This window comes from Gopherus flavomarginatus, chromosome 19 (genome assembly GCF_025201925.1).
Source record: "Gopherus flavomarginatus isolate rGopFla2 chromosome 19, rGopFla2.mat.asm, whole genome shotgun sequence".
Classification (NCBI taxonomy): Eukaryota; Metazoa; Chordata; order Testudines; family Testudinidae; genus Gopherus; species Gopherus flavomarginatus.
In genome coordinates, this window is record NC_066635.1 from 3,765,419 (window position 1) to 3,792,371 (window position 26,953).

Below are 26,953 nucleotides of genomic sequence, written 5' to 3' on the forward strand. Positions count from 1 at the left end.
TACTTATTGGAAGGATCAATAGGCCGGAGAAAAGCTTCGGTAAACCAATTGCTTAGGCGTCTAATTTATGAACTGAATCTCTGTGCAGCCCTGAAGCTGGACTAGAACCTACCATCCCCATGACCCAGCTCCCCGGGGCTGCAAGAGTTAATGTTTGCCTGCGGAGGGGGTGCAGGAGGCATGGCAGGCGGGGGTGCTGGAGGGAAAGGCAGTCTTGTTCCCTGTTAACTCCAGGGTCCTTTCATCTCCAGTATTCAAACACCTTTGGAAAAGCGTGGGCTGATAAGAGCTGAGATAAGCAGCAGGGAAGCTGGACAGAGCACTCTGCTAGGCTAGGCTGCAGCCGCAAACAATGGGCCCCTTCCAGCAGATCATGTGGCAGCCAGTACATGGAAAAGCACAGCCTCAGCCCCTGCTTCCTTCCGCTCCTGACACCAGATAGGGTGTGGGAGGCAGGAGAAGTGTGTCCTGCCCTTAGTTCGGTCCTTGGGGAGTCGGGGCCCTGTTCAGAAGCAGAGTATGTCTGGGCTACAACAGAACTAGAACCTCTAGGACCAACTCTCCTCTCTCTTACTCTGGTAGCGGCTCCAGTTCAGGAACCTGAATGTGCTTAACTGCTGTCCTGAACTGGAGTACATGCTTCAAGGCTCCTTTTCTGGATCCTGGCTACTCCTCCCAGTGAAAATGAGGAATAATAACGCCACTGAGGCAGCATCGGTGCAGAGCACAGGGGAGGAGTTACTGCAAAAGAACCCACCCACTGGTGGCATTTGAATCAATGTCATAGTATTCAGTCTGGCTACACCCCCGAATCATTCTCCACCAGATCACGCGGAAAGGGCAGTGAGCAGTGGCCACAGATCAGGTTAGAGGAAGGACACGGTGATTCATTCTCTGCTTGTTTGTAACATTATTAATAGTTGGGAACAGGGATTAACACTCACACTAAACAAATTCACAGACTGTAAATTGCCAGTCAGAGTGAGATAATGGGCCTGCCTACACTGACACAATCATAAAACTGTAGGACTGGAAGCAGCCTCAGGAGGTCATCTAGTCCTTCCCCCTGCTCTGAGGCAGGACCAAGTAAACCTAGATGAGCCCTGACAGCTGTTTGCCAGACTTCTCCAAAACCTCCAATGACAGGGATTCCACAACCTCTTTGGGAAGCCAAGTCCAGCGCTAACTATTCTTGGAGCTAGAAAGTTTTTCCCAATAGCTAACCTAAGTCTCCCTTGCTGCAGATTAAGCTCATTGCTTCTTGTCCTGCCTTCAGTGGACACAGAATAATTGATCACGGTCCTCTATAACAGCTCTTAACATATTTGAAGACTGTTGTCAGGTCCCCTGTCAGTCTACTTTTCTCAAGACTGAACACACCCAACCTTTTTAACCTTTCCTCATAGATCAGGTTTTCTAAATCTCTAATCATTTTTGTTGCTTTCCTCTGGACGTTGTCCACATCTTTCCTGAAGTGCAGCTCCCAAGCCTGGACACAGGATTCCAGCTGAGGACTCACCAGCACTGAGCAGAGCAGAACAATTACATTCAATGTTTTACACAGGACATTTTTGTTAATACACCCCAGGCATTTTAGCCTTTTTCTCAACTGCATCACATTGGTTTATATTCAATTTGTGGCCCACTGTAACCCCTGATCCTTTTCTGCAGTGCTACCACCTCGCCAGTTATTCCCTGTTCTTGTGCTAGACAGAACACTTGCCAACTAAAACAATGTTAAATGTTCAGGGTTTGTCTTGGCCAGAAAAAAAAGGTGCTTTTAAAATTGTTGGGTAACATGATTTGAAACACCACTTACCACCAAATGTAGACACAAGTTATTAATAGCTTACTATCATGTTAGGTGGTTGTATTGTAACCTAGAATCTTTTCCTAGTCTAGACAGACTCTGTATAGATAAGTACTGTCATATTTCACAGCATGTCAGTTGGTCGTGATTAACTCTGGTGTCCACCTTAAAAAAAAATGGAATTTGCAATAGGGAAATGTGACACCTGCCCACAAACATTGGCTGGGAGACTTGGGGGCAGGTGTCATACCTGAAACTGCTTCTAGCTCATTTTTTTAAACTGATGAGGTTTCAAGCTGCTGATATCCTCTAAAATATGTAGCTTAACATATTTCTGTTTATGTTGTAAATTGTATCCCATATAACATACAGAACATAGACTCATAGACTTTAATGTCAGAAGGGACCATTATGATCATCTAGTCTGAGCTCCTGCACAATGCAGGCCATAGAATCTTACCCATCCACTTCTATAACAAACCTCTAACCTATGTCTGAGTTATTGAAGTCCTCAAATTGTGGTTTGAAGACCTCAAGCTCCAGAGAATCCTCCAGCAAGTGACCCGTGCCCCACGCTGCAGAGGAAGGCAAAAAACCTCCAGTGCCTCTGCCAATCTGCCCTGGAGGAAAATTCCTTCCTGACCCTAAATATGGCGATCAGTTAAACCCTGAGCATGTGGGCAAGACTCACCAGCCAGCACCCAGGAAAGAATTCTCTGCAGTAACTCAGATCCCATCGCATCTAACATCCCATCACAGACCACTGGGCATACTTACCTGCTGATAATCAAAGATCAATTGCCAAAATTAATTGCCAAAATTAGGCTATCCCATCATACCATCCCTTCCATAAACTTATCAAGCTCAGTATTAAAGCCCCCACTACTCCCCTTAGAAGGCTGCTCCAGAACTTCACTCCTCTAATGGTTAGAAACCTTCGTCTAATTTCAAGTCTAAACTTGCTAGTGTCCAGTTTATACCCATTTGTTCTTGTGTCCACATTTGTACTAAGCTTAAATAATTCCTCTCCCTCCCTAATATTAATCCCTCTGATATATTTATAAAGAGCAATCATATCCCCCTCAACCTTCTTTTAATTAGGCTAAACAAGCCAAGCTCTTTAAGTCTCCTTTCATAAGATAGGTTTTCCATTCCTCGGATCATCCTAGTAGCCCGTCTCTGAACCTATTCCAGTTTGAATTCATTCTTCTTAAACATGGGAGACCAGAACTGCACACAGTATTCCAGATGAGGGCTCACCAGTGCCTTGTATAACGGTACTAACATCTCCCCTTATCTTTGCTGGAAATACCTCGCCTGATGCATCTTAAGACCGCATTAGCTTTTTTAACGGCCATATCACATTGGCGGCTCATAGTCATCCTGTGATCAACCAATACTCTGATGTCCTTCTCCTCCTCTGTTACTTCCAACTGATGTGTCCCCAATTTATAACTAAAATTCTTGTTATTAATCCCTAAATGCATGACCTTGCACTTTTCACTATTAAATTTCATCCTATCACTATTACTCCAGTTTACAAGGTCATCCAGATCTTCCTGTAGGATATCCCGGTCCTTCTCTGTGTTGGCAATACCTCCCAGCTTTGTGTCATCTGCAAACTTTATTAGCACATTCCCACTTTTTGTGCCAAGGTCAGTAATAAAAAGGTTAAATAAGATTGGTCCCAAAACCGATCCTTGAGGAACTCCACTAGTAACCTCCTTCCAGCCTGACAGTTCACCCTTCAGTACGACCCGTTGTAGTCTCCCGTTTAACCAGTTCCTTATCCACCTTTCCATTTTCATATTGATCCCCATCTTTTCCAATTTAACTAATAATTCCCCATGTGGAACCGTATCAAATGCCTTACTGAAATCGAGGTAAATTAGATCCACTGCGTTTCCTTTGTCTAAAAAAATCTGTTACCTTCTCAAAGAAGGAGATCAGGTTGGTTTGGCACGATCTACCTTTTGTAAAACCATGTTGTATTTTGTCCCAATTACCATTGACCTCAATGTTCTTAACTACTTTCTCCTTCAAAATTTTTTCCAAGACCTCACATACTACAGATGTCAAACTAACAGGCCTATAGTTACTCGGATCACGTTTTTCTCCTTTCTTAAAAATAGGAAATATGTTAGCAATTCTCCAGTCGTATGGTACAACCGCTGAGTTTACTGATTCATTAAAAATTCTTGCCAATGGGTTTGCAATTTCATGTGCCAGTTCCTTTAATATTCTTGGATGAAGATTATCTGGGCCCTCCGATTTAGTCCCATTAAGCTGTTTGAGTTTGGCTTCTACCTCAGATGTGGTAATATCTACCTCCATATCCTCATTCCCATTTGTCATCCTGCCATTATCCCTAAGTTCCTCATTAGCCTCATTAAAGACTGAGGGAAAGTATTTATTTAGATATAGGGCCATGCCTAGGTTATCCTTAACCTCCACTCCATCCTCAGTGTTTAGCGGTCCCACTTCTTCTTTCTTTGTTTTCTTCTTATTTATATGGCTAGAGAACCTTTTGCTATTGGTTTTAATTCCCTTTGCAAGGTCCAACTCTACATGGCTTTTAGCCTTTCTCACTTCATCCCTACATGTTCTGACCCCAATAAGGTAGCTTTCGTTGCTAATCCCGCCCATCTTCCACTCCTTGTAGGCTTTCTGCTTTTTCTCAATCACCTCTCTGAGATGCTTGCTCATCCAGCTTGGTCTACAACTCCTGCCTATGATTTTTTTCCCCTTTCTTGGGATGCAGGCTTCTGATAGTTTCTGCAGCTTTGACTTGAAGTAATTCCAGGCCTCCTCTGCCTTTAGATCCACAAGTTCTTCAGTCCAATCCACTTCCCTAACTAATTTCCTTAATTCTTTAAAGTTAGCCCTTTTGAAATCAGGAACCCTAGTCCCAGATCTATTTTTGTTTATCCTTCCATCTAGTTTGAACTGAATTAGCTCATGATCACTCGAACCAAGGTTGTCCCCTACAACCATTTCTTCTATGAGGTCCTCACTACTCACCAAAACCAAATCTAAAATGGCATCCCCTCTTGTTGGTTCTTCAACTACTTGGTGAAGAAATCCATCAGCTATCACATCCAGAAAAATCTGAGCCCTAATATTGTTACTAGCACTTGTCCTCCAGTCTATATCTGGGAAGTTAAAGTCTCCCGTGATCACACAATTCCCATTAGTGTTTACTTCATTAAAAACTTTAGAGGTCTCTCTCCATATCCAAATCACATCCCAGTGGTCTGTAGCACACCCCAAGCACTATCTCAGAGGAGGCTCTAGTAGCTTTCTTTCCCAGTGTGATTTTTGCCCAGACAGACTCTGTCTTTTCCATTCCATCACTTATTTCTTTACAGTTAACCTCATCATTGATATACAATGCTACTCCACCACCTTTGCCTTTATTTCTGTCTTTCCTAAACAGCACATAGCCTTCAATACCTGTACTCCAGTCATGACTCCTATTCCACCATGTTTCTGATATCCCTATAATATCCGGTTTCACTTCCTGCACCAGTAGCTCTAGTTCCTCCATTTTGTTACACAGGCTCCTCACATTAGTGTACAGACATGCTAAATAGCCCAATGAATGTAGCCCTTAGAACCTAAACTTTTGCATTTCCAGACTCATCGAGTGCTTGTGCAAACTGAACCTTGCAAGAGTTCTGTACTTTTTGCATTTGCTGTACAACACCAGTGTACTCACCACTCAAATGCAGCCACCTCTAGGGTGGAATTCAGCAACTGTTTCACAGTGCATAGCAATTTAGATGTCAAATGAGCCCACAGGGAGAATCTTAGATTGGCAGAACATAACTGCCCAGTTCTGAATTTGGCCCAGCGGCTAGGGTTAACAATATCGAGGTAACACAACATTAAAGAGGCCTAGAGGTGAGCTCAGGCAAGATGGAAAAAGAATGATAAATGAATTTCCCATGGAGCCTAGGAGAACATGGTCTCACTGTGCCCTGTATTCCATGGGGGGAAGCCAGTGATCAAGGGAACATGAAGCATAACTGACCCCAGGAGAGCTGGTTCCCTTCAGGCCAGGCTGGCCTGCACAGATGCGGGTGTGTGGGGCCCAGAGCCAAACCCCTGTCAAGTGACTGCAACCTGGCTACTCCCTTGGGTGCTATAGAGACTCCAGTCTAACAGAAGTATGTTCTGCCTTCGCAGGAGGAGCTTTCAGTGCTAATAACAGAGGTCCAGCAACACAAGAGGAATCTGGATGAGCACATCAGCAAGCTGGTTAACAATAAAACCCGGATTGCAGTGAGTGCAGGGAGCTGTGAGAGGAGCCCGTGCCTGGGAATCTCCTGGGTGCCACCCCGGGAGCAGCCCCAGTTTGATTACTGCTCCCAATTGACTAAGGATTGCACCCATCCTATTCGTTGTCTTACCCTGTCTTTCCCACCCCGGCCAGCTTGTTTCTCATCCCCCTGTAATGTCTAGTTTTAGCCTGTAAGCGCCTCAGGGCAGGGACTGTCACTGCTATCTGTAAAAAGCGACAGAGTCCTGTGGCACCTTAAAGACTAACAGATGTATTGGAGCATGAGCTTTCATGGGTGAATGCCCATGAAACATGTGTCTGAGGAAATGGGCTACCCCTCTGACACTTCACTGCTATCTGTTTGTACAGCAACCTGCGCGGTGGCCCCTGACCTGATTGGCCATTAGACTCTCCAGCCATATCAGTGTTAAATAATAACAACAATAACAATCAAACCCCAGAGTGCCCTGTGCCCCACACCGGGAGCGATTCCCCCCTCCCTCGTAGAGTCCCAGCCTACCAATCCACACTATGCCAGAGCTGCTTGGTCCCATGTCCTCTGCCTGCTGGGCGAGAGGCAAGTGAATAAGGGTCTTGCTTCCCAGGGCTGGGCTAGGGTTGCCTGGGCCTGCCCCAGCCAGGGGGAAGGAGCAGATGACCTCCTGAGATCCCTTCCAACCCTACAGTTTTATGCTTGCTTTCTGTTGCTAGCAGAGGAGGGGGGGGATGTTGTTCTTCACAAAGTGTGGACTAAAAATAGCCCTGCTTTTCAAAGGGGTGAAGGGGCCACCTTTTGTGGCTCTGAACCTCCTGGCAGGCGTACAGACAGGCTGGGCAATTCATTGTCCAGAGCTGGTTTGACCCAGTGTCCTTGAAAGTGAGATAACCAGTGTAAAATATCCTGGCCCGAACTAGCTCTCCAACAAGATCAATACTGATAGCTTCCGGGCATGTTTGCCCTGCCAGGGGAACTCAGCTTTGGGCAGATTTCCATGTGCTAAGCAGTCGGAGTGGCCACAAAACAAGAGCTCCATTTTGTGAAAAAATAAATGGCAGTTTCTGCGTTTGGTTTCATTCTGTTTCGGGACAAAACCAAGGCAAGGAACTTTCAAAAAATGTCACGAAAAAAGAGAGATCCACTGACCCCAGAATAGCCAATAGCCATTCGCCTGGATTTCCCACGTGCAGGTGAGATATCTAACCACTGGGCTATTCTGGAGGGTGTGTGCCCTGCTGCAGAAGGCAGGTGGGCTGCAGTTGGCCCACGGTCTGCACCAGGCATAGCACCCTGGAAGCCAGTGGAATGACTGAGTTGTGCTAAGCAGGGAGAGGGCAAGGCCACCCCACGCCTTGTCCTGGTATTTTCCTCTGGCTCCTAGAACATGCTGTTCCTCCTGCAGAATGAGTCGGACGTCTTCAAGTGGGTGATCCGGAAAGAGTTCCAGGAGCTGCACCGATACATTGACGAGGAGAAGGCCAGCTTCCTGGGGAGCATTGAGAGGAAGGCTGGCCACCTCATTGCCTCCATTGAGTTCCAGGTCACACAGACATCAGACGCCCTGCACAAGCTGCAGGAGATGGAGAGCTCGCTGGAGAAACTCAACAATGAAACTCAGCTGGATTTCATCCGGGTGAGTCTGTCTGCCAGGGGAATGACCATGGGAACTCTGGAGAGGAGACTGCCCTATATCCTGCAAGGCAACCTGGGAAACAGCTAGATGCACCCCATGCACTCTGTGGGAAGAGCAGCCAGCTAGATCTCCCCCAGGAGAGGAGAGAGCCAGGTACCTCCATGCAGCCACCCTGGAGAGCCAAGAAACGGGCACTGCGCCATGCCTGCCCATGGCGGAGTAGCCTTGACAAACTATGGTTCTGTTGCACTCTCTCCAGCCTCTCTCCACCTGGCAGTTGATTCCTCCTATCCCTGTGTTCCTCAGCCCCATCCTGGCTGCCAGAGACCCCCTACTCCCAGTCTGTGTGGCTTACATTGACTCTCCCTGCATGGACGGGAAGCGGCGGTGGCAGTGCCAGGGGCAGTTGGAGAGTGGGTGAGAGTGCTGGCCAGGAATCCTTTGCAGCGTTCCCCGGGGCTGAGGCTGTCAGCGCTAACTCTGCCTTTGTGTGTGTTGTGTTTTACAGAACTATGGCTCATTCCCCTCCAGGTGAGCACTTACCTTCCGCCCCTGGGACCCTCCTTTGAGTTACTGAGCAGCCAGGATGGCTAGAACCCACGAAGGGGAAATGTTTCCTAGGAGTGGTGATGGCGAGGGCTCTTTCATGGGGGTAGCAGGAGGCACTGAGGGGTTGGCCCCAACTCTAGTGGTGAGCAAGGGCTGTGCCCATGCCAGCTGCGTTTTGCACCCCTTCTCCATGCCAGTGGTGTGGCAGCATCTCCAGTGTTGCTGGGAGCAGCCTGGCAGTGAGGCACCAGGCTTTCTGCTCCCAGGGTTTCCACTTTCCTAGAGAGGAGTGACGTAGTGCCCACACCCCCTCCACCTGGCACGGCTTACTGCCCATGCCCTGGGGGTGCCAAGCACCCAATGCCCGGCGTCCAGCTCACAGATGGAGGCTAGTGCAGCCAGGGAGACTCTGAGTTCTGCCAGTAGTGTGCAATGGGAAGAGAAGCAGGGCCTGTGAATGTTCTCACTAAACCCCACTGCATGGGGGTGTCTTTCCCTGCAGGTCAGAGTTTCTCCCCCAGCACCCAGCTGAAGGGACCTTCAGTGCCATCTCCTTTAAGCCAGGTTTCCACCAAGATGACATCAAGATGACAGTATGGAAACGTCTGCTCCGCAGAGTCCTGCCAGGTACTGCACCGCCCACAGTAAGTCCCCTGCAGCAGTCACGTGCACTCGCTCCCTCTGGCATGCACTGCACTGTCCGACACACGCGGGGCTGCTCAGGCATGTGCCACGCGAAGCTTTGCATGAGTCACTCTCCTGGCTATGCAAGAGTCTAGCTGGGGTGCTGCCTGTGGACAAGACCAGCTCTACTGGGTCCGGCCCATTAGGCTGCTCGGGGCTCTCCCAGGGTTCCTTGCACCTGGCCAGGCCTGCGTCTGTGTTCAGGGCTCTCCTGGTCCTGGTCCAACCCACACAGCTGCTCAGGGTTCAGCTGGGCCCAGCCACTTGGGTCTCCCGTCCTGTAGTTCTTCTGATTGCCACGTGTTTCCTTAGCCCCAGAGACACTGAAGCTGGACCCGGTGACAGGACACCCTCTGCTAGAGCTGACCAAGGACAACACCGTGGTGCAGAGCAGGCTCCTCTATCAGCGCCGGGGCAGCTTTCCTGAGCGCTTTGACGCCAGCAACTGCATCCTCGCCAACAAGGGCTTCTCCTGGGGCAAGCACTACTGGGAGGTGATCGTAGGCACCAAGAGCCACTGGCGCCTGGGCATCATCAAGGGCACAGCTAGCCGCAAGGGCAAGCTGAACAAGTCTCCCGAGCATGGCGTGTGGCTCATCGGCCTGAAGGAAGGAAAGATCTACGAGGCCTTCAACAACCCCCGCACCACACTGCCACTCACGGCCCGGCCCCAGCGCATCGGCGTCTACCTGCACTACGAGAAGGGCGAGCTGACCTTCTACAACGCCGACAGCCCCGACGAGCTCGTCCCCATCTACACCTTCCAGGCGGAGTTTCAGGGCAAGCTCTACCCCATCATAGACATGTGCTGGCATGAGCGGGGCACCAACGCTCTGCCCATCGTGTTGCCCACGCCTGCCATGATTCGACACACACAAGCTCCCGACAGCAGCCTGGACCCACCGGAGCCCACAAAGCTATAGATCTCCACCCAGAGCCCCTCACCCTACCCACTGTTTGGGGATGGTCAGAGCTCTCTGAAGCCCACCTGGGGAGGGCTTATAGCTGGTGTTGGTCTCTGCCAGTCAAGCCTTGGGGTTGGGGAAACAGGATCTTTATCCCTTAAGAGCAGAGATGGGCATGAACCAAATCAGCCCCCCATCCCCACTCTCGGGGGAACTTGGACCCGATTGCTGCCATTTGGACCCATCCCCACTACCGTGTTCAACCTGTCTCTGCCGCCTGTTCTCCACCCAGACTCCTGTGTGACGCACCATAATGACTGCTGCGGACTGAGGACTGCGTCTCAGGCTGAGGATCATGTCGGAGCAGCAGGCAGAGAGAGAAGTAGCCTGCCCCCATGCACATGGCCCCAGCTATGCGGAATCAGAGAGGATGAAGACAGAATCCAACCAGCCAAGACACAATTGTCTCAGTCAGTGGTCAGAGCTTTGCATGGAATATCAACTGCTCCTTAAACAAACCTGTTCTCCCTCCCCAACCCGACAGTTCCCCTTAACACAGTGTACCAAGGCCCACATGTGTATGTCCTTGTATAGCCCCTAGGATCTCCCAAGTCCACTACTCAACTCTGGCGCCCGTTAGCTCATGCTTTCAAATCAAGAGTCCAGAGTTCCTTCCACCCCAGGTGACCTGGCGTGGGGCATCACTGCACACCGTTTAGCAGCTGGCTGGAATTAAACAGCCACCCAGCATTAGTATGGGTTGCCTATGTGCCCTTGCTAGGGAGGCTTTCCCCAAACATCAGAAATCCACAGTGGGGCAGATCCCCCCTACCCCGTGTCTGCAGGGAGTGAACATAATGTGATGGATTAGTTAAGTCTGTACATGTCTAAATCAAACTACAAACACCATTTGATGAATGCCATGTTGAGTGGAAACTGCACTGTATCTTCAGTGTTGTCTTTTTATCTGCATCTTGGAGTGGGATTCCTGGAAGTGTTAGCACATGGCTAACACAGAGCAACAAGAGTGGTTTACCTAGTGGTTCTCCCATCAAATGGAAGCATCCTAGGACAGCGAGCGGCCTACTTCCTAGGGGAACCAGAGCTTCCAAGTGGGCTTCTAATCAAGTAATGTATCAACTGACAGGGACTCGAAGCCACTGAAGAGAGTCACCTGATGGGGGGGCACTGGGACATGACAAAAGGAAGCCTCTCCCATCAGCAATTTCTGAGAGAGGCTATCAGGCCCAGAAGGCGAAGCTGTACACAGGGTGGCAGGTAGGGGCGTGAAGGAAAGGAGGGTCCTGGGACCCTGAAAGGAATGATCAAAACCCAAAGGGCTCTGTGAGTGGTGTGAAAAATGGGGAAAAAAAATTCTGCTTGCAGGTTTTTGTTAGTTTCCATAGAGCTGTAGATGCCTAGTGCTTTATCTGTGAGTAAAAGGTGATTGATTTAGAAATTCCTTTGTGTCCCTTGTGGTCACTGTCATATAGTCCCTGAAGGGGGAAACAGTCATCTACAGGGTCCCCAGCTTCAGAGGAACTCGGGGAACATGCATCCGACGAAGTGGGGATTCACCCACGAAAGCTCATGCTCCTAAACCTCTGTTAGTCTATAAGGTGCCACAGGATCTTTGCTGCTTTTTCGGGGAACATGCAACATCAGTGGGACAAATGGAAGATGCAAGGGCATAGCGAGGGACATAATCAGCAGTGTGGCACTGCTCAGACAGAGGATGAAATATGTCAGAAATTTGTCATAGAAATCAGGTGGTGGTGATGGGAATATCCCAGCCTAGTCCGCCCCCTCTGAGTTCTATGGTAACAAGCTTGTCATGAGTTTCAGTCCCAGCCCTAGGCCTGACATGGAATTGCTTTTACAGAACATTCACAAGTGCGTTTACCCCACCATCAATGGGTAAATGAGGGGGTGCCATAACATCCCTGGAGGAAGCTGTCCAATGCTAGACACAGCTCACTGTCAGGAAGCTTTTTGTGATACTAAGCCTCAAATCTCCTTTCCTTAGTTTGGTCTCATCCTTTCTACATGCAGGGCCTTGTGCCACTCTCTATTTTTGGTATTTGGACTTCAAATCCTCGCAGAGGACGATGAGATTTCTCATTTGCGACATAGCCAAGCTATAAGCGTTTATTCTCTCTGACACAGTGTGTGCCACCAGCTGAGGCTGAGGGGCTAGGCAGAGACCAGCCTTGAGACTGAGACTTGCAGGTTCGTGGGTTAACTCGGCCCAGCACAGCTGTCCTGTCCAAGGGAGTTTGTTTGGAGAGCTGAGGGAGAGCCAAAGGGGATTCGTGTTTGGAGAGAAACTAATTAACCCCTCTGTCCCCTATGCCTCATCTGTCCTTGCGAAGGTGTCTTTGGACGCCTCTGCCTGCTGTTCCAACAGCCATCGTCACCCCTCAGGTGTTCCTGGGGAGCAGCATTAGCCCCCACTTCTGCTGTCTAAACTGAGGCCGCTAGTGTGTGTGAAGCATGTTCGCAGCAGGGTACCTCCACACACTCCTCCAGGGTACCTGGGCATGCCCAGCACTGAGGAATAACAACCCCCCTGGGTACCAAAACCCAACCACCACCCTGGGTACCTGGGCGTGCCCAGCACAGAGGAATAACAACCCCTCCCCCCCCGGGTACCAAACCCCAACCACCACCCCGGGTACCTGGGCCTGCCCAGGACTGAGGAATACCAACCCCTCTCCCCCCGGGTACCAAACCCCAACCACCACCCTGGGTACCTGGGCGTGCCCAGGACTGAGGAATACCAACCCCCCCCCCCCCCGGGTACCAAACCCCAACCACCAGCCCGGGTACCTAGGCCTGCCCAGAACTGAGGAATATCAACCCCCCCCCCCCCAAGGTACCAAATCCAACCACCAGCCCGGGTACCTGGGTCTGCCCAGCACGGAGGGGTCCTGGCTAACCCAGCCCTTCCCTCTCAGGGCAGTGACTGTTCCCAAGATCCTACCCCTGCCCCAACCCTGAGCATGGGGGCAGAGGCACGGCCCCAAGGAGGCTCTAATCTCCCTCCCTGCCCGGGAGCTTAGAAAACCCCATTTCCCCCTCCCGGGCTGCAGCTTCCTGCCCCCTACCCCATGGCTCTGGGCACTGTGTGTGTGGGGGGGGTGAACCCCTCACACAGCAACACCCCCCAGCACAGCTTCCCTCTCCTTTCCCGCCTCCCATTGGAGGAGGCTCCTGTCATTCGCTCAGGGCAGCTTCTTGTGGGTTGAAATGTCCCAACCTGGGACTCATTCCCTCCCATCTCTCCCAGCCCCTACACAGCGGTTCCCCCATTCCCTGCTTCTCTCAGCCCCTGACACCTCCCCTGCTGCTCCCCTTCTCCCCTCCCCTACCTCTTCCACTCCCCACTCGTGAGCCCCCCTCCCCAGTGCCCCTGCCCCACTCACACCCCACCACCATGCACCAGCTGCTCCAGCCCACCCAGCACCTTCCCCCTCCCCCTCCCCAGTGCCCCTGCCCCACTCACACCCCACCACCATCCACCAGCCACTCCAGCCCACCCAGCACCTTCCCCCTCCCCCTCCCCAGTGCCCCTGCCCCACTCACACCCCACCACCATCCACCAGCTGCTCCAGCCCACCCAGCACCTTCCCCCTCCCCCTCCCCAGTGCCCCTGCCCCACTCACACCCCACCACTATCCACCAGCCGCTCCAGCCCACCCAGCACCTTCCCCCTCCCCAGTGCCCCTGCCCCACTCACACCCACCACCATCCACCAGCCGCTCCAGCCCACCCAGCACCTTCCCCCTCCCCCTCCCCAGTGCCCCTGCCCCACTCACACCCCACCACCATCCACCAGCCGCTCCAGCCCACCCAGCACCTTCCCCCTCCGCAGTGCCCCTGCCCCACTCACACCCCACCACCATCCACCAGCCGCTCCAGCCCACCCAGCACCTTCCCCCTCCGCAGTGCCCCTGCCCCACTCACACCCCACCACCATCCACCAGCCACTCCAGCCCACCCAGCACCTTCTCCCTCCCCCTCCCCAGTGCCCCTGCCCCACTCACACCCCACCACTATCCACCAGCCGCTCCAGCCCACCCAGCACCTTCCCCCTCCCCCTCCCCAGTGCCCCTGCCCCACTCACACCCCACCACCATCCACCAGCCGCTCCAGCCCACCCAGCACCTTCCCCCTCCCCCTCCCCAGTGCCCCTGCCCCACTCACACCCACCACCATCCACCAGCCGCTCCAGCCCACCCAGCACCTTCCCCCTCCCCCTCCCCAGTGCCCCTGCCCCACTCACACCCCACCACTATCCACCAGCCGCTCCAGCCCACCCAGCACCTTCCCCCTCCCCAGTGCCCCTGCCCCACTCACACCCCACCACCATCCACCAGCCGCTCCAGCCCACCCAGCAGCTTCCCCCTCCCCCTCCCCAGTGCCCCTGCCCCACTCACACCCCACCACTATCCACCAGCCGCTCCAGCCCACCCAGCACCTTCCCCCTCCCCCTCCCCAGTGCCCCTGCCCCACTCACACCCCACCACCATCCACCAGCCGCTCCAGCCCACCCAGCACCTTCCCCCTCCCCAGTGCCCCTGCCCCACTCACACCCCACCACCATCAACCAGCCGCTCCAGCCCACCCAGCACCTTCCCCCTCCCCCTCCCCAGTGCCCCTGCCCCACTCACACCCCACCACCAGCCACCAGCCACTCCAGCTCACCCAGCACCTTCCCCCTCCCCAGTGCCCCTGCCCCACTCACACCCCACCACCATCCACCAGCTGCTCCAGCCCACCCAGCACCTTCCCCCTCCCCCTCCCCAGTGCCCCTGCCCCACTCACACCCCACCACCATCCACCAGCCGCTCCAGCCCACCCAGCACCTTCCCCCTCCCCAGTGCCCCTGCCCCACTCACACCCCACCACCATCCACCAGCCGCTCCAGCCCACCCAGCACCTTCCCCCTCCCCAGTGCCCCTGCCCCACTCACACCCCACCACCATCCACCAGCCGCTCCAGCCCACCCAGCACCTTCCCCCTCCCCAGTGCCCCTGCCCCACTCACACCCCACCACCATCCACCAGCCGCTCCAGCCCACCCAGCACCTTCCCCCTCCCCAGTGCCCCTGCCCCACTCACACCCCACCACCATCCACCAGCCGCTCCAGCCCACCCAGCACCTTCCCCCTCCCCCTCCCCAGTGCCCCTGCCCCACTCACACCCCACCACTATCCACCAGCCGCTCCAGCCCACCCAGCACCTTCCCCCTCCCCCTCCCCAGTGCCCCTGCCCCACTCACACCCCACCACCATCCACCAGCCGCTCCAGCCCACCCAGCACCTTCCCCCTCCCCAGTGCCCCTGCCCCACTCACACCCCACCACCATCAACCAGCCGCTCCAGCCCACCCAGCACCTTCCCCCTCCCCCTCCCCAGTGCCCCTGCCCCACTCACACCCCACCACCAGCCACCAGCCACTCCAGCTCACCCAGCACCTTCCCCCTCCCCAGTGCCCCTGCCCCACTCACACCCCACCACCATCCACCAGCCGCTCCAGCCCACCCAGCACCTTCCCCCTTCCCAGTGCCCCGCCCCACTCACACCCCACCACCATCCACCAGCCGCTCCAGCCCACCCAGCACCTTCCCCCTCCCCCTCCCCAGTGCCCCTGCCCCACTCACACCCCACCACCATCCACCAGCCGCTCCAGCCCGCCCAGCACCTTCCCCCTCCCCAGTGCCCCTGCCCCACTCACACCCCACCACTATCCACCAGCCGCTCCAGCCCACCCAGCACCTTCCCCCTCCCCCTCCCCAGTGCCCCTGCCCCACTCACACCCCACCACCATCCACCAGCCGCTCCAGCCCGCCCAGCAGCTTCTCCTTTCCTGCTCCCCTTGGCCTCCCTCCCCACACACCCCTCCCAATTCTCCCTGGGGACACACTGCAGGGCTCCCTGCTCACACCCATTTTCATGCTCACAAGGGTATTCGCAGACACCTTGTTAACTTCAACCCCTTTGTCATGTTTCCCAAGGGAGCGGGGGCTTTGCTCTACTAAATTACGTGCGAGGGGGTGGGGGGAGGTAATTTCTCCTGGTGGCAAAGCCTGTCTCCTCCAGACCTTCCCCTTCTGCCCCTGCCCCTAGCTGAGGCCAGGCTGCCCCTTATGCCCTCTGCAACACAACAGTCCCCTTCCTTTCCCCCCAGCAAAACATCAGCCCCCCACAGCTCCCCATCTCCCCCTCCCAGACCCTAGCAGCAGGCCCTCCAGCACGCTCTCTTTCTAGCCCAGGAAGTCCCATCCTCTGCACCCACCCCCAAACAGGTAGACTCCAGTTCCTACCCTCTCCACCTCCCCTACCCCTTCCCCAGGCAAATCCTGCCTCCCTTCCCACGTCCCTGGGGACTGCCTGGATTGTATCCCCCACCCCCTTATCACACTGATGCTTCTGCAGGGAGGGGGATTTCGCTTAGGTCCAGGGGCTGGAACTGCCAACAGCTGAGCTAGAGTAACTGAGTTTCTCCCCTCATCATAAGGAGCCTGGAAAAAATGGACCCAAATCACCACCCAAGAACAGTGCAAATACTGGCAGCGCAGCTCAGAGTTAATGGGTGCAGCATGAGCCAATCCTTCCCTCAGAGCCCTGCTGATGCCTCATGCCCCAGCCCTTTGGTGTAGCAAGACCCCTGCACTCTCACCTTCATGGGGCATCAGTGACCCAGCCTCGCAGGTGCCCTCTTGTGGCTCATTCTTTAGTTCCCTTATTTCCTGCTTTCCTGACTCCCAGACTCGTTCCTGACAAACACAGGTACAGAATAGCCACTGGATGGATCAACCCAAAATTTCGCTGCTCCTGCAGCTGCTGCCACGTTCAGGCTTCAGATACGGGGGAGCTGAAAGGCCAGGCCCAGCAGCTGGATTCGGGTCAGCATTATACTCACAAGCTCTATGGGGAAGAGCTGGGGCACCCCTGCTTCAGTCCCAGGGTGATACAAATGTGATCCCCAAAACGTCTTCATGTGGCAGCATCAAACTATTGCTGTGATGGCCTGAGATGAAACGTCCTCGAGCCCAGCGCGATGCCGCATGGGGGATGACATGATGTCATCATCACATAGTGGGAAGGAAGTGGCATCAAAATGCCACAGCAATAAGGCAGCAAGACCTGGTGCTAAAAGGTCACTCTGCCCCGGTGGGATCAACGCAGCAATGCGGAGTCAATAACGTAAACAGGGCTCTGAGACCCAGCCGGCACGTTCCACCCTGCCTCAGAGCCCGTGAGACTAGAGCCAGGGCAAAGAGTGAGAGCATCACGACAACGGGAGCTCCCTGTATGGGCCAGTCTTGATTCCAAACCTGACCAAGGCGGAGAGCAGGGGAACTGGAAAAGGAACAAGTCCCCATTTAAACCCCAGTCCCAGCCCTGCACGCAGGCCTGGAACATGGGTCAGCAGGGCCAGCCTGACTCAGTGGCTCACATGCTCGATTGCTTTGGCCTAAATCCCAGATGCAGTAGTCAGAGAGCCTGAGACATAAGCCCTTGTATCAGAGGCCTGGTATGAGGCCTCTGGCAAGAACAGGGCAGATATTGCAGAAATACACATTCCTAAGAAGTGCTAGTCACAGAGTGCTCACACAAACACATCCCGATACCCAGGGGTACCAGAACATCCCCGTATCAAGGATGGTACAAAACCATTCCCCAAGGTTAACAGGAAGACGCTGACCCCTCCTAAAGATCAGGTCAGGATGACAGTACGTAATAAAGATGTTTGATTGAACTAACACGTACAAGATGATGAGTAAGAACTAGTCACATCGGGGGCGGTAACTAACTATGTCAGCAGGGCAGTACTAACTTATTTGTATTGGGGTATAAAGATGTATCTCAGAGGGAGGATCTTTGTCTCGCCTTAGAGAGGAACAGAAAGTCCCGCCGTTCACTGAGCTGGTCCATTGTCACAGGCATACATGTATTACTGGTCCAGTAGAGTCTGCGGGATACTAGTACCAGGCTTTATCAACAATAAACCTAGCTGGATGCCTTCGTCCCTTAACGGATCTTGTGGTTGATTCGCTCGAGGTCTGCCGGGCCAGCTGTCTGTGCAGGGCTGGGGCAACACACAGAGGGAACACACACACGCAGCCAAACATCTATCACTGGAGAACAGCTTACCTCTGTTTGCTTTGCAGTAAATTGCTTTCTCAACAGGTGGAGCACCCAATCCATATTGTTCCTGAGTGCAAAGATTGTGGTACTGCCTGTCCGCCCCCAGCAGGGTAACTGCATGTAGCTTTATTTTTAACCAGACTTTCGTGTAGCCTTGGATGGCAGGCTGGGGCTCAGAGCACATCTCGGAGCGCATATATTATCAGTCTGCAGGAAGGTCCTTCCCAGTCCCACTCAATGAGTGGACACCTCCCAAACACCTGCAATAAACTCCCCGCAGGGCTGCCACCTCAGTGCTTGGCTGAACCAATGATTGTGCCAGTAACACATAGTAAGGGGAAACACTGTCTGCCAAAGCTCTGAACCTGAGCAGAGCCCAGTTTCACGTGGGGAGTGAATACTCACATCCTACAGCCTTGCTCCATGATCCAGCTGCAATATTCAGATGTGGTTCCTTTTCCAAGCTGCCTCCTCTGTCTATGATATGACATGCCTCAGGGTACAGTCTGGACTGTTGAACAGCTGCGGCTCCTTAATACTCTAGCCTAGGGTGCCTTTTATACTGCTGTGCTGTCAGAATAGCTGTTCCTGTTTACATCTCCCCCATCACATATTTCATCAGGACACTAATGTTCAGCAGATTATGATTTTTCAAATGATACCTCACAAGGCTTACTTTGCACAACATTTATTACAGTCTTGTAAAAGTGGTGACCATAATAGTACAGACCATCACACAGTCCCGTGAGCCCATTAGAGAGGCACCATAAAATGGCTTTTTAGCTTATTGTTTTTAAAGTTAAAGGTCACCGAAGTCCTGCTGTTGGGGCAAACCAAGGCCACACTCTCGTGTGCTCTCGGAAGTTTAATGTCTCTGCAGAAGAATAACATGACGGGCCGCCCCAGGCTGGGACCTAGACTACAAGGTCTCCCAGGAAGTGACTGCCTAGGAAGGAGCACTGAGGAAAGGGATCTGGGGGTCATAGCGGATCACAAGCTGAATATGAGTCAACAGTATTGCAAAAAAATCAAACATCATTCTGGGCTGTATTAGCAGGAGTGCTGTAAGCAAGACACGAGAAGTCATTCTTTGCTCTACTTGGCGCTGATACAGCCTCAGCTGGAATATTGTGTCCAGTTCTGGGCATCACATTTCGGGAAAGATGTGGCTGAACTGGAGAAAGTCCAGAGGAGAGCAACAAAAATGATTAAAGTGCTAGTAAACATGATCTATGAGGGAAGATTGAAAAATTGGGTTTGTTTAGTCTGGAGAAGGGAAGACCGAGAGGGGACATGATAACAGTTTTTACGTACATAAAAGTTGTTACAAGGAGGAGGGAGAAAAATTGTTATTGTTCAATTTTGAGGATAGGACAAGAAGCAATGGGCTTAAATTGCGGCAAGGGAAGTTTAGGTTGGACACTAGGAAAAACGTCCTTTCTGGTAGTTAAGCACTGGAACAAATTGCCAAGGTTGGTTGTGGCATCTTAATACTGGAGATTTTTAAGAGCAGGTTAGACAAACACCTGTCAGAGATGGTCTAGATAATACTTAGTCCTCTCCTGAGTGCAGGGGACTGGACTAGATGATCTCGCGAGGTCCCTTCCAGTCCTACTCTTCTTTGGCTGGAAGAAGCAGACTGCTGCTCTCGCTGTGAGCCAGCCACAGGAACAGATGTGCATGGAGAGCCAGTGGTACATGCAGCACCCAACACAAGCCTTTTCCAGGTCAAAATGTCCCCTAGGCCCTAAGGACCATGAAGCTCACTTCGCTCTCCACCACAGCAGAGCAAGGCAGTGCTGGTGGCCACTTCGTGAGCCTCTGCTAACCTCAGGTAGCCTGATGGGGTATAGGCTGGGAGACGGTGTGGGGGAGGGGAGGCTGAGAGAGTCTCTTTAGAGGGGTTTGGGGGTTAAAAGAACAGCCCCAAAGGAGCTTTTATCAGGTCAAATAGGCAAACTCTGGAGCCTGGAAGTAGCAGAGAATCCCCTTATGGAATTCCATCCCGCTCCCCCACGCAACCCGGAGCACCATTTCAGAGGCCATGGCAGGAGCTGGATGTCACCCAGGAGAGCAGGGAAAGGTAAGGGAGGAGGGAAACTCTCTAGATAAAAAGTCTGGGCCAAATCATAACCGGCTCTCCTGGTACAGGCCAGTCTGTGACTCAGCTGGTCACCCTCTCACCCCACGGGCATGCAATTGTGCTGGGGGGTGTTCCCCATGGTTCCCGTATTTATGGCCCCTGCACCTTCAGCAGCCAAGTCTGGGAGCTGCCCGTGCTCCCAGCTCCTGCCAACTCAGGGCTGGGACTGACTGGGGCCCTGGACTCAGATTCTCAGATAACAAAGCCCAGACCATGGCTGGAAAGGCACAGAATATATTCACACATATACACATCAATGTCCAGAGCCCCTTGAAAGAGGGGAACGTGGCTCCAAAGGCCCCGATCCTCTGCTCTGACAGCAGCACCCATCTCCTTCCAACATCAGCTGCTGTAGACGCTCTCTGACTCTGCAGCGTCGAGGGGTCCTGCCGGGGGTCTCCCCTACCCCTTCCACCTGAAGAGCTTCCTCACAAACAGCAGCCTCCCTTGGCCTCTGGGGGCTGTGTGGCTGGGACCTGGCTCCTGCAGGGCCCCCCGCTGCTTCTGGCTGATGGTGCTGATGGTTTCTGCGGCAGCAATCTCGACAGCAGTGCTGGGGTCACCATACAGCACTCTGAGAGCTGGGGAGAGGAAGAGAGGCCCCTTTGGGATGAGATATCTGTGCAGGAACAGAGATCCCTAGGGCAAGGACCACACTGGCCAAGTCCTACAATGACCATGGGCTGAGCTCCCCATGACAGCACCAGGTGCATTTCCCTCAGTCCTGGGGGTGTCACTTGCTGAGGCTGGACCCGCTGTCCCACTGGGAGGGGGTGTTTGGCTCCCACTGTCCAGCCCATGTGCTTCCAGCCACGCTCACCTGTCAGCTGCCCCCTAACCCAACAGCATTGCTCCCCATTCACTCTGCTGCAAGCAAGAGCAGAGCGTGGCCCTCGGCATCAGCAGTTCTCATGGTGTTTGCCCCTTCTGCTCTGTGCCAGCTGGATGGGCCCTAGTGAGTGGCTCCTGGGGCAGGAGCTGGCTGGGGGTGGCCTGGGGAACTTACAGCACAGCAGCTTTCCCAGATCCAGCTGCTGGACACGCTGGGCCTCCATGTTCTCTGCAAGGATCCCTAGAGGCACAAGAGGAGCATGTTGTCCCAGGGTGCTGCAAGGCAGGGTGGGTTCCTGACACCTTGCACCCAGGTTTTGGCCCTGGGTCCCACGAGAATGGCTTGTTCTCATGAGATTCTGGCCCTGTCTGGACCAGAACCACAACATGGCACCTCCTGGGCCCAAACCACAGGGGCCGATTCAGAGCCAGGGGTTCAAAGCAGACCCTCCCACAGCATTCAAAAGGGGTCAGATTAATGGCTCTGTCTTCGGCCCATCTCCCGGCTTTCCCTGGAGTCACAACACCACCCTCATGGGGCTGGCCCCGGAGCTGCAATCTGGCCACAAGGGCAGGATCACTCTACCCTGTTCCCTGTCACTGGGCACCGTCTCACCTGCCAGCTTGGCTGCTGCCAGTCTGATTTCCTCCCAGCAGCTGTGGAGGTGCAGGCTCGTCTCAGTGACGAGACTCTCCAGCAGCGCAGGGTCCTTGTGGGCCTAGGAGGGGCCAGCAACAGAGACGGTGTGAGTTCCTCCTGACCGAGAGCCATGTCAGCCCCACCCGCCTACCACAGCCTGATCTTGGAAATGGGGGGAGAGGTAGGGGATGGGGAAATCAGATCAAACCCTGCCTGGGGCTGGGGAGGCTAAATCCTCCCTGAGCTCCCATGACACAGGTGCCTTGGGCACAAGGATGTGCCCAGAGCCTGCCTTTCAGAGCTGCTCCTGGGGCCATCAGCAAGGGAATGAGCAAGAGGGAGGAAGGGCTCAGGCTGGGCCCCCATGGGCGACCCCGCTCTGAGGTCTAAGCACCCACAGAATGGCCCAGCCTCAGCAGCTCTCTCACCAGCTGTTTGCAGACGTGTCCCATCAAGTGTCTGTGCCTCTCCCCGGAGGCGCCTGTCAGGAGCCCACTGTCAAAGGCTCCCTCGAGCCCCGTGAGGCCGAGGAATGGGGTGCACGCTTGGAATGCAGCGCAGCAGGCCTGGAAGCAGAGAGGTGGTGAGTGAGGGCCCCATCCACTGCCCGGCTGATTCCAGACAGGTGGGTGGGGACCCTTCTGGGATGGGGATCAGGTACACAAGGGGGGGTCTGCAACACAGTGACCCCGGCACAACCCCCTCGTGAGGGGGTCACTCAACCCGCCCTAGCATGGAAGGGGCTAAGGAGCTGCCCTGGGCTGGAGAGGCCCAGCCCCTGCACTGGCACATCATGGGTGGAGTAACTGGACTCCCGTGTGTGCACCCCCATGTAGCCTAAAGGGGGTGTCCCACCACGGACAGATTTGTGACATTCTTCGAATGAGATACACCCATGTACCCCCAAAGCCACACCCAGCCCCTGCCAGTGGGTTACACCCCCTAATGCACCCTCAGTTCTGCTCCCAATGACCCCCAGCTCACAGGGGTTACTCTGAGGGCAGCACTTGGCCCAGGATCGCCCATCACTTTTCAGCCTTCCTCCTTGGCAAAACAGTGCGAGCAGGTTGAGATGAGGCTCAGTCACTGCCTGCATCCACATCTCAGGATCAGGCCCGGCAGGGGGGCTCTGTCCCTGTCTGCGCCCATGTCTCAGGATCAGGCACGGGAGGGATGCTGTGTCCCTGTTTGTGCTCGCGTCTCAGGATCAGGCATGGCAGGGGGGCTGTGTCCCTGTTCGCACCCGCGTCTCAGGATCAGGCATGGGAAGGGGGCTCTGTCCCTGTCTGCGCCCACATCTCAGGATCAGGCCTGGTAGGGGGGCTCTGTCCCTGTCGGTGACTCTGCACCCGCGTCTCAAGATCAGGCCTGCCAGGGGGGCTCTGTCCCTGTCTGCGCCCACGTCTCAGGATCAGGCCTGGTAGGGGGACTCTGTCCCTGTCGGTGACTCTGCGCCCGCGTCTCAGAATCAGGCCCAGCAGGGGGGCTCTGTCCCTGTCTGTGCCCACGTCTCAGGATCAGGCCTGGCAGGTGGGCTCTGTCCCTGTCAGTGACTCTGTGGCAGTGTCTCAGGATCAGGCCCGGCAGGGGGGCTCTGTCCCTGTCAGTGACTCTGTGGCAGTGTCTCAGAATCAGGCCCAGCAGGGGGGCTCTGTCCCTGTCTGTGCCCACGTCTCAGGATCAGGCCTGGCAGGTGGGCTCTGTCCCTGTCAGTGACTCTGTGGCAGTGTCTCAGGATCAGGCCCGGCAGGGGGGCTCTGTCCCTGTCGGTGACTCTGCGCCCGCGTCTCAGGATCAGGCCCGGCAGGGGGCTCTCCCTGCATCTCACCGTGGCTGCCTCGGGGCTCGGGTCCCGCACATGGAGCATCAGAGCGGCCCAGCTGCTCCTCACTTCCCCTGCGAAGAGCTTCCGGTGCTTCTGCTGGGCTGAGCCGGCCAGGGCCCTGAACAGGCCAAATGCTGCCGCGCGCACGGCGCTGTCCTCCTGCCGCAGGGAGCAGAGGGCAGGGTCAGTGGCACGCCCGAGAGGTGCTGGGCAATGGCAGCCCCAGGGGAGGGGCAGCGAGCACCCACCCCATTCTCCCTCCTGCTCCGAGGTCCTGAGCCTGGAGAGCTGGAGCTGGCCAGGGGAACCCGGGCAGTGGGGGCGTCCCTGTGACCCGGTTCCCTGAGCCCCTGCTGTGGGGGGTGCAGCAGGAGAGCTCTGCCGTGCCCCGGGGTGACTCACGTGCGAGAAGTGAGCCCGGGCCTGCGCGGCCATGGGCAGGGACAGGCGGCCCACGTCTCTCTTGCTCAGCTGCCCCAGCGTCTTGGTCAGGGCCCGCATGCTCTCGCCCACGACCTGGGGGCTGCTGGGCTCAGCCGGGGGCGGCACAGGGTGTCCAGCAGGAGCTGCCTGTGCGTCTTCACCTGCATGGGACCCAAAAAGCAGACACACCCCAGTGCCCCTGGGGCCAGGTGAGCAGAGCACCGAATGTGATGAGGGGCTAGGGGAGTGGGGAGGCTGTGCATTGGGGAGGGGAGGAGAGGGGCTGGCTGGAGACGAGTGACTGGAAGATGATATGTGATGGGGAGGGGCTGGATGGGGGGCTGGGTGAGTGGGCGGCATGTGCAGGCCTGACTGGAGGGGGACTGGGTGAGTTGGGGGGTGCAATCAGGAGGGGTCGGCTGGGGGGCCAGGTGAGTGAAGGGTGATATGTAATGGGGAGGGGCTGGCTAGGGGGCTGGGTGAGATGGGGGGTGCAGTCGGGAGGGGTCGGCTGAGGGGCGGGTGAGTTGGGGGGTGCAGTCGGGAGGGGTCGGCTGGGGGGGCCGGGTGAGTGAAGGGTGATATGTATTGGGGAGGGGCCGGCTGGGGGGGCTGGGTGAGATGGGAGGTGCAGTCGGGAGGGGTCGGCTAAGGGGGGCAGGTGAGTGCAGGGTGATATGTAATGGGGAGGGGCCGGCTGGGGGGGCTGGGTGAGATGGGGGGTGCAGTTGGGAGGAGTCGGCTGGGGGGGCTGGGTGAATTGGGGGGTGCAGTCGGGAGGGGTCGGCTGGGGGGCCGAGTGAGTGAAGGGTGATATGTAATGGGGAGGGGCCAGCTGGGGGGGCTGGGTGAGATAGGGGGTGCAGTTGGGAGGGGCCGGCTGGGGGGCTGGGTGAGATGGGGGGTGCGGTTGGGAGGGGTCGGCTGGGGGGGCAGGTGAGTGAAGGGTGATATGTAACGGGGAGGGGCCGGCTGGGGGACTGGATGAGATGGGGGATGTAGTCAGCAGGGGTCGGCTGGGGGGCTGGGTAAGTGAAGGGTGATATGTAATGGGGGGGACCGGCTGGGGGAGCTGGGTGAGATGGGGGGTGCAGTCGGGAGGGGTTGGCTGGGGGGCCGGGTGAGTGCAGGGTGATACGTAATGGGGAAGGGCCAGCTGGGGGGGCTGGGTGAGATGGGGGGTGCAGTCGGGAGGGGTCGGCTAAGGGGGGCAGGTGAGTGCAGGGTGATACATAATGGGGAGGGGCCGGCTGGGGGGCTGGGTGAATTGGGGGGTGCAGTCGGAGGGGTCGACGGGGGGGGCTGGGTGAGATGGGGGGTGCAGTCGGGAGGGGTCGGCTGGGGGGCTGGATGAGATGGGGGATGCAGTCAGGAGGGGTCGGCTGGTGGGCCGGGTAAGTGAAGGGTGATATGTAATGGGGGGGACCGGCTGGGGGGACTGGGTGAGATGGGGGGTGCAGTCGGGAGGGGTCGGCTGGGGGGCTGAGTGAGATGGGGGTGCAGTTGGGAGGGGTTGGCTGGGGGGGCTGGGTGAATTGGGGGGTGCAGTCGGGAGGGGTCGGCTGGGGGGCTGGGTGAGATGGGGGGTGCAGTTGGGAGGGGTCGGCGGGGGGGCCGGGTGAGTGAAGGGTGATATGTCATGGAGAGGGGCCGGCCGGGGATCTCTGCCCCAGGTGCAGGAGAGGTGGCACCCGCCAGAGCTAACTGCCTCTAGCATTAGAGCCCAGGGCGAGGGGGGCTGCTGTAAACCAAAAATGCAGCCCCTGGACTCGCTCCCTGCCCCCCCACCCCGGCCACGCTGTTCCCCTTGCCCCACCCCCAGCCACACTGCCCTCTGCCCACCTTGTGTGGCACCCCCTGGGCCATGTTCCCCAGCCCACGTGCCGCCAGCCGGCGGATGGTGTCACTCCCTTCGCTGGCCCCTGCCGCCAGGTGCTTCAGGATGGGTTTCAGCAGCTTCCTCTGCTGCAGCACAGGGTGACTCATGAGCTGAGGGACAAGGGACCACGATCACGGCCAGGGACGGAGTCACTCGTCGGGCAGAGCAGAGCCCCAGCTCCCTCGGGCTCCGGGCTGGGTTCAGCTCTGCCAGGCACCGCAGTGCCTCTCAAAGCTCTCATGGGGTGGGGTGACTCTCAGGGGGTGCTTGGGTCTCGCTGTCCCCTTAGTGGCTGGGGAAACTGAGGCAGCGAGCGGGGCAGTGACTCGCTGAGGGGCCAGTGGCAGAGTGGGCACAGGACCCAGTCCTCCAGTCTGTCCCAGCCTGGTTGGAGAGGGGATGGGCGTGGCTGGGTTGGCTCTCCAGGGAGTTTCTCCAGAGCCTGCTGGACAGGGCCAGACCCTGCCTCTGCTGCTGCCCAGGCGCTGCCAAGGCCTGGCCTGGCCTGATGGGAGGGGCGGAATGCACTGAATGGGCCAGCCCCAGGGCTGGGATCCTCCTTGCCCACAGTCCGTGGGGCTCTGACTCAGGGCAGCCGTTTGGGCCCATGGCCAGTGCCAGCCTGTGACCTCAGGGTGCTGTCTGGCTGCTTGTCTGCCCAGTGAGGAGGAGGGCAAGCCGGGCAGCCTGGGCTGGAGGGCGAGCTCCTTTAGGCTGGACTCTGATCTCCCCAAGGGGGTGTCAAGCGGGGCGGAGCAGGGAAGAAAGAGCAGGGTCTGCCCTGGTGTCGATTCTGATTCCCAGCACAATGAAGAGGGGCTACTTCCAGCCGGAAGGAAGCAGAGATGCAGCAAGGGACCCTGGGGTGCAAGGGAGCGGGGTTGCTCAGCCTCTGCCCAGCCTCCCAAAATCCTGTCCCCCATGTGAAGGGCAGCGGGCCCTGCTCCTCTGAAAGGAGGGGCAGAACGTGCCCTCAGTGTGCCACTGTTGGCCAGGAAAACGAGGGGTGCAGCAGAAGTGCCGGGAGTGATGGCTCTCAGGGGGCTCTATGTAAAATGGGGGGAGAACAGAGCCCCTGGGCCCATCCCACTGCCTGTCCAGCTGCCCCCACCATGCCCAGTCCATCACCTGCCCAGGCAGTGCCCTGGGGAGAGCCTGTCTGGGGCCCGTCTCACCTCGGCGTAGAAGGCCATGCC

The 26,953-nt window shown here is 56.0% G+C and overlaps 3 protein-coding genes across 5 annotated transcripts in view; 2 read left to right on the forward strand and 1 right to left on the reverse strand.

The window, feature by feature from the left end:
* LOC127037332 (uncharacterized) overlaps nucleotides 1-26,953 on the forward strand; it is a 472,273-nt gene that overhangs the window by 177,462 nt on the left and 267,858 nt on the right. The window lies entirely within an intron of this gene.
* The window catches only part of TRIM50 (tripartite motif containing 50), a 75,745-nt gene that overhangs the window by 4,350 nt on the left and 44,442 nt on the right, over nucleotides 1-26,953 (forward strand). The window contains exons 3-7 of one of the 2 annotated variants that reach the window (XR_007770339.1): nucleotides 5,999-6,094; nucleotides 7,493-7,723; nucleotides 8,232-8,254; nucleotides 8,775-8,899; nucleotides 9,269-11,214. Coding sequence is in view for 1 of the 2 variants with exons in the window: in XM_050928940.1 (XP_050784897.1) it covers nucleotides 5,999-6,094; nucleotides 7,493-7,723; nucleotides 8,232-8,254; nucleotides 8,775-8,899; nucleotides 9,269-9,879 (1,086 nt within the window). In the remaining variant the exon portion in view is untranslated. Of the gene's footprint in view, nucleotides 1-5,998; nucleotides 6,095-7,492; nucleotides 7,724-8,231; nucleotides 8,255-8,774; nucleotides 8,900-9,268; nucleotides 11,275-26,953 lie in introns of those variants that run through there. The other variant, XM_050928940.1, reaches the window with a different exon arrangement.
* On the reverse strand, nucleotides 20,415-26,950 carry LOC127037663 (maestro heat-like repeat-containing protein family member 2A). The gene is made up of 8 exons (XM_050929677.1): nucleotides 26,933-26,950; nucleotides 25,759-25,867; nucleotides 23,858-24,039; nucleotides 23,459-23,614; nucleotides 22,059-22,196; nucleotides 21,607-21,709; nucleotides 21,166-21,231; nucleotides 20,415-20,740 (listed from the first exon to the last, which is right to left on the reverse strand). The coding sequence occupies exons 1-8, from the start codon at nucleotides 26,948-26,950 to the stop codon at nucleotides 20,562-20,564; spliced, it is 951 nt and encodes a 316-aa protein (XP_050785634.1). The 3' UTR covers nucleotides 20,415-20,561.

Excerpts from the sequence above, each read along its gene's own strand:
- LOC127037663 (XM_050929677.1), bottom strand. Across the intron at positions 23,615-23,857 it reads CCCGGGCTCACTTCTCGCAC|GAGGACAGCGCCGTGCGCGC; the intron begins GTGAGTCACCCC and ends TCCCTGCGGCAG. Across the intron at positions 22,197-23,458 it reads CGAGCCCCGAGGCAGCCACG|GCCTGCTGCGCTGCATTCCA; the intron begins GTGAGATGCAGG and ends CTCTGCTTCCAG.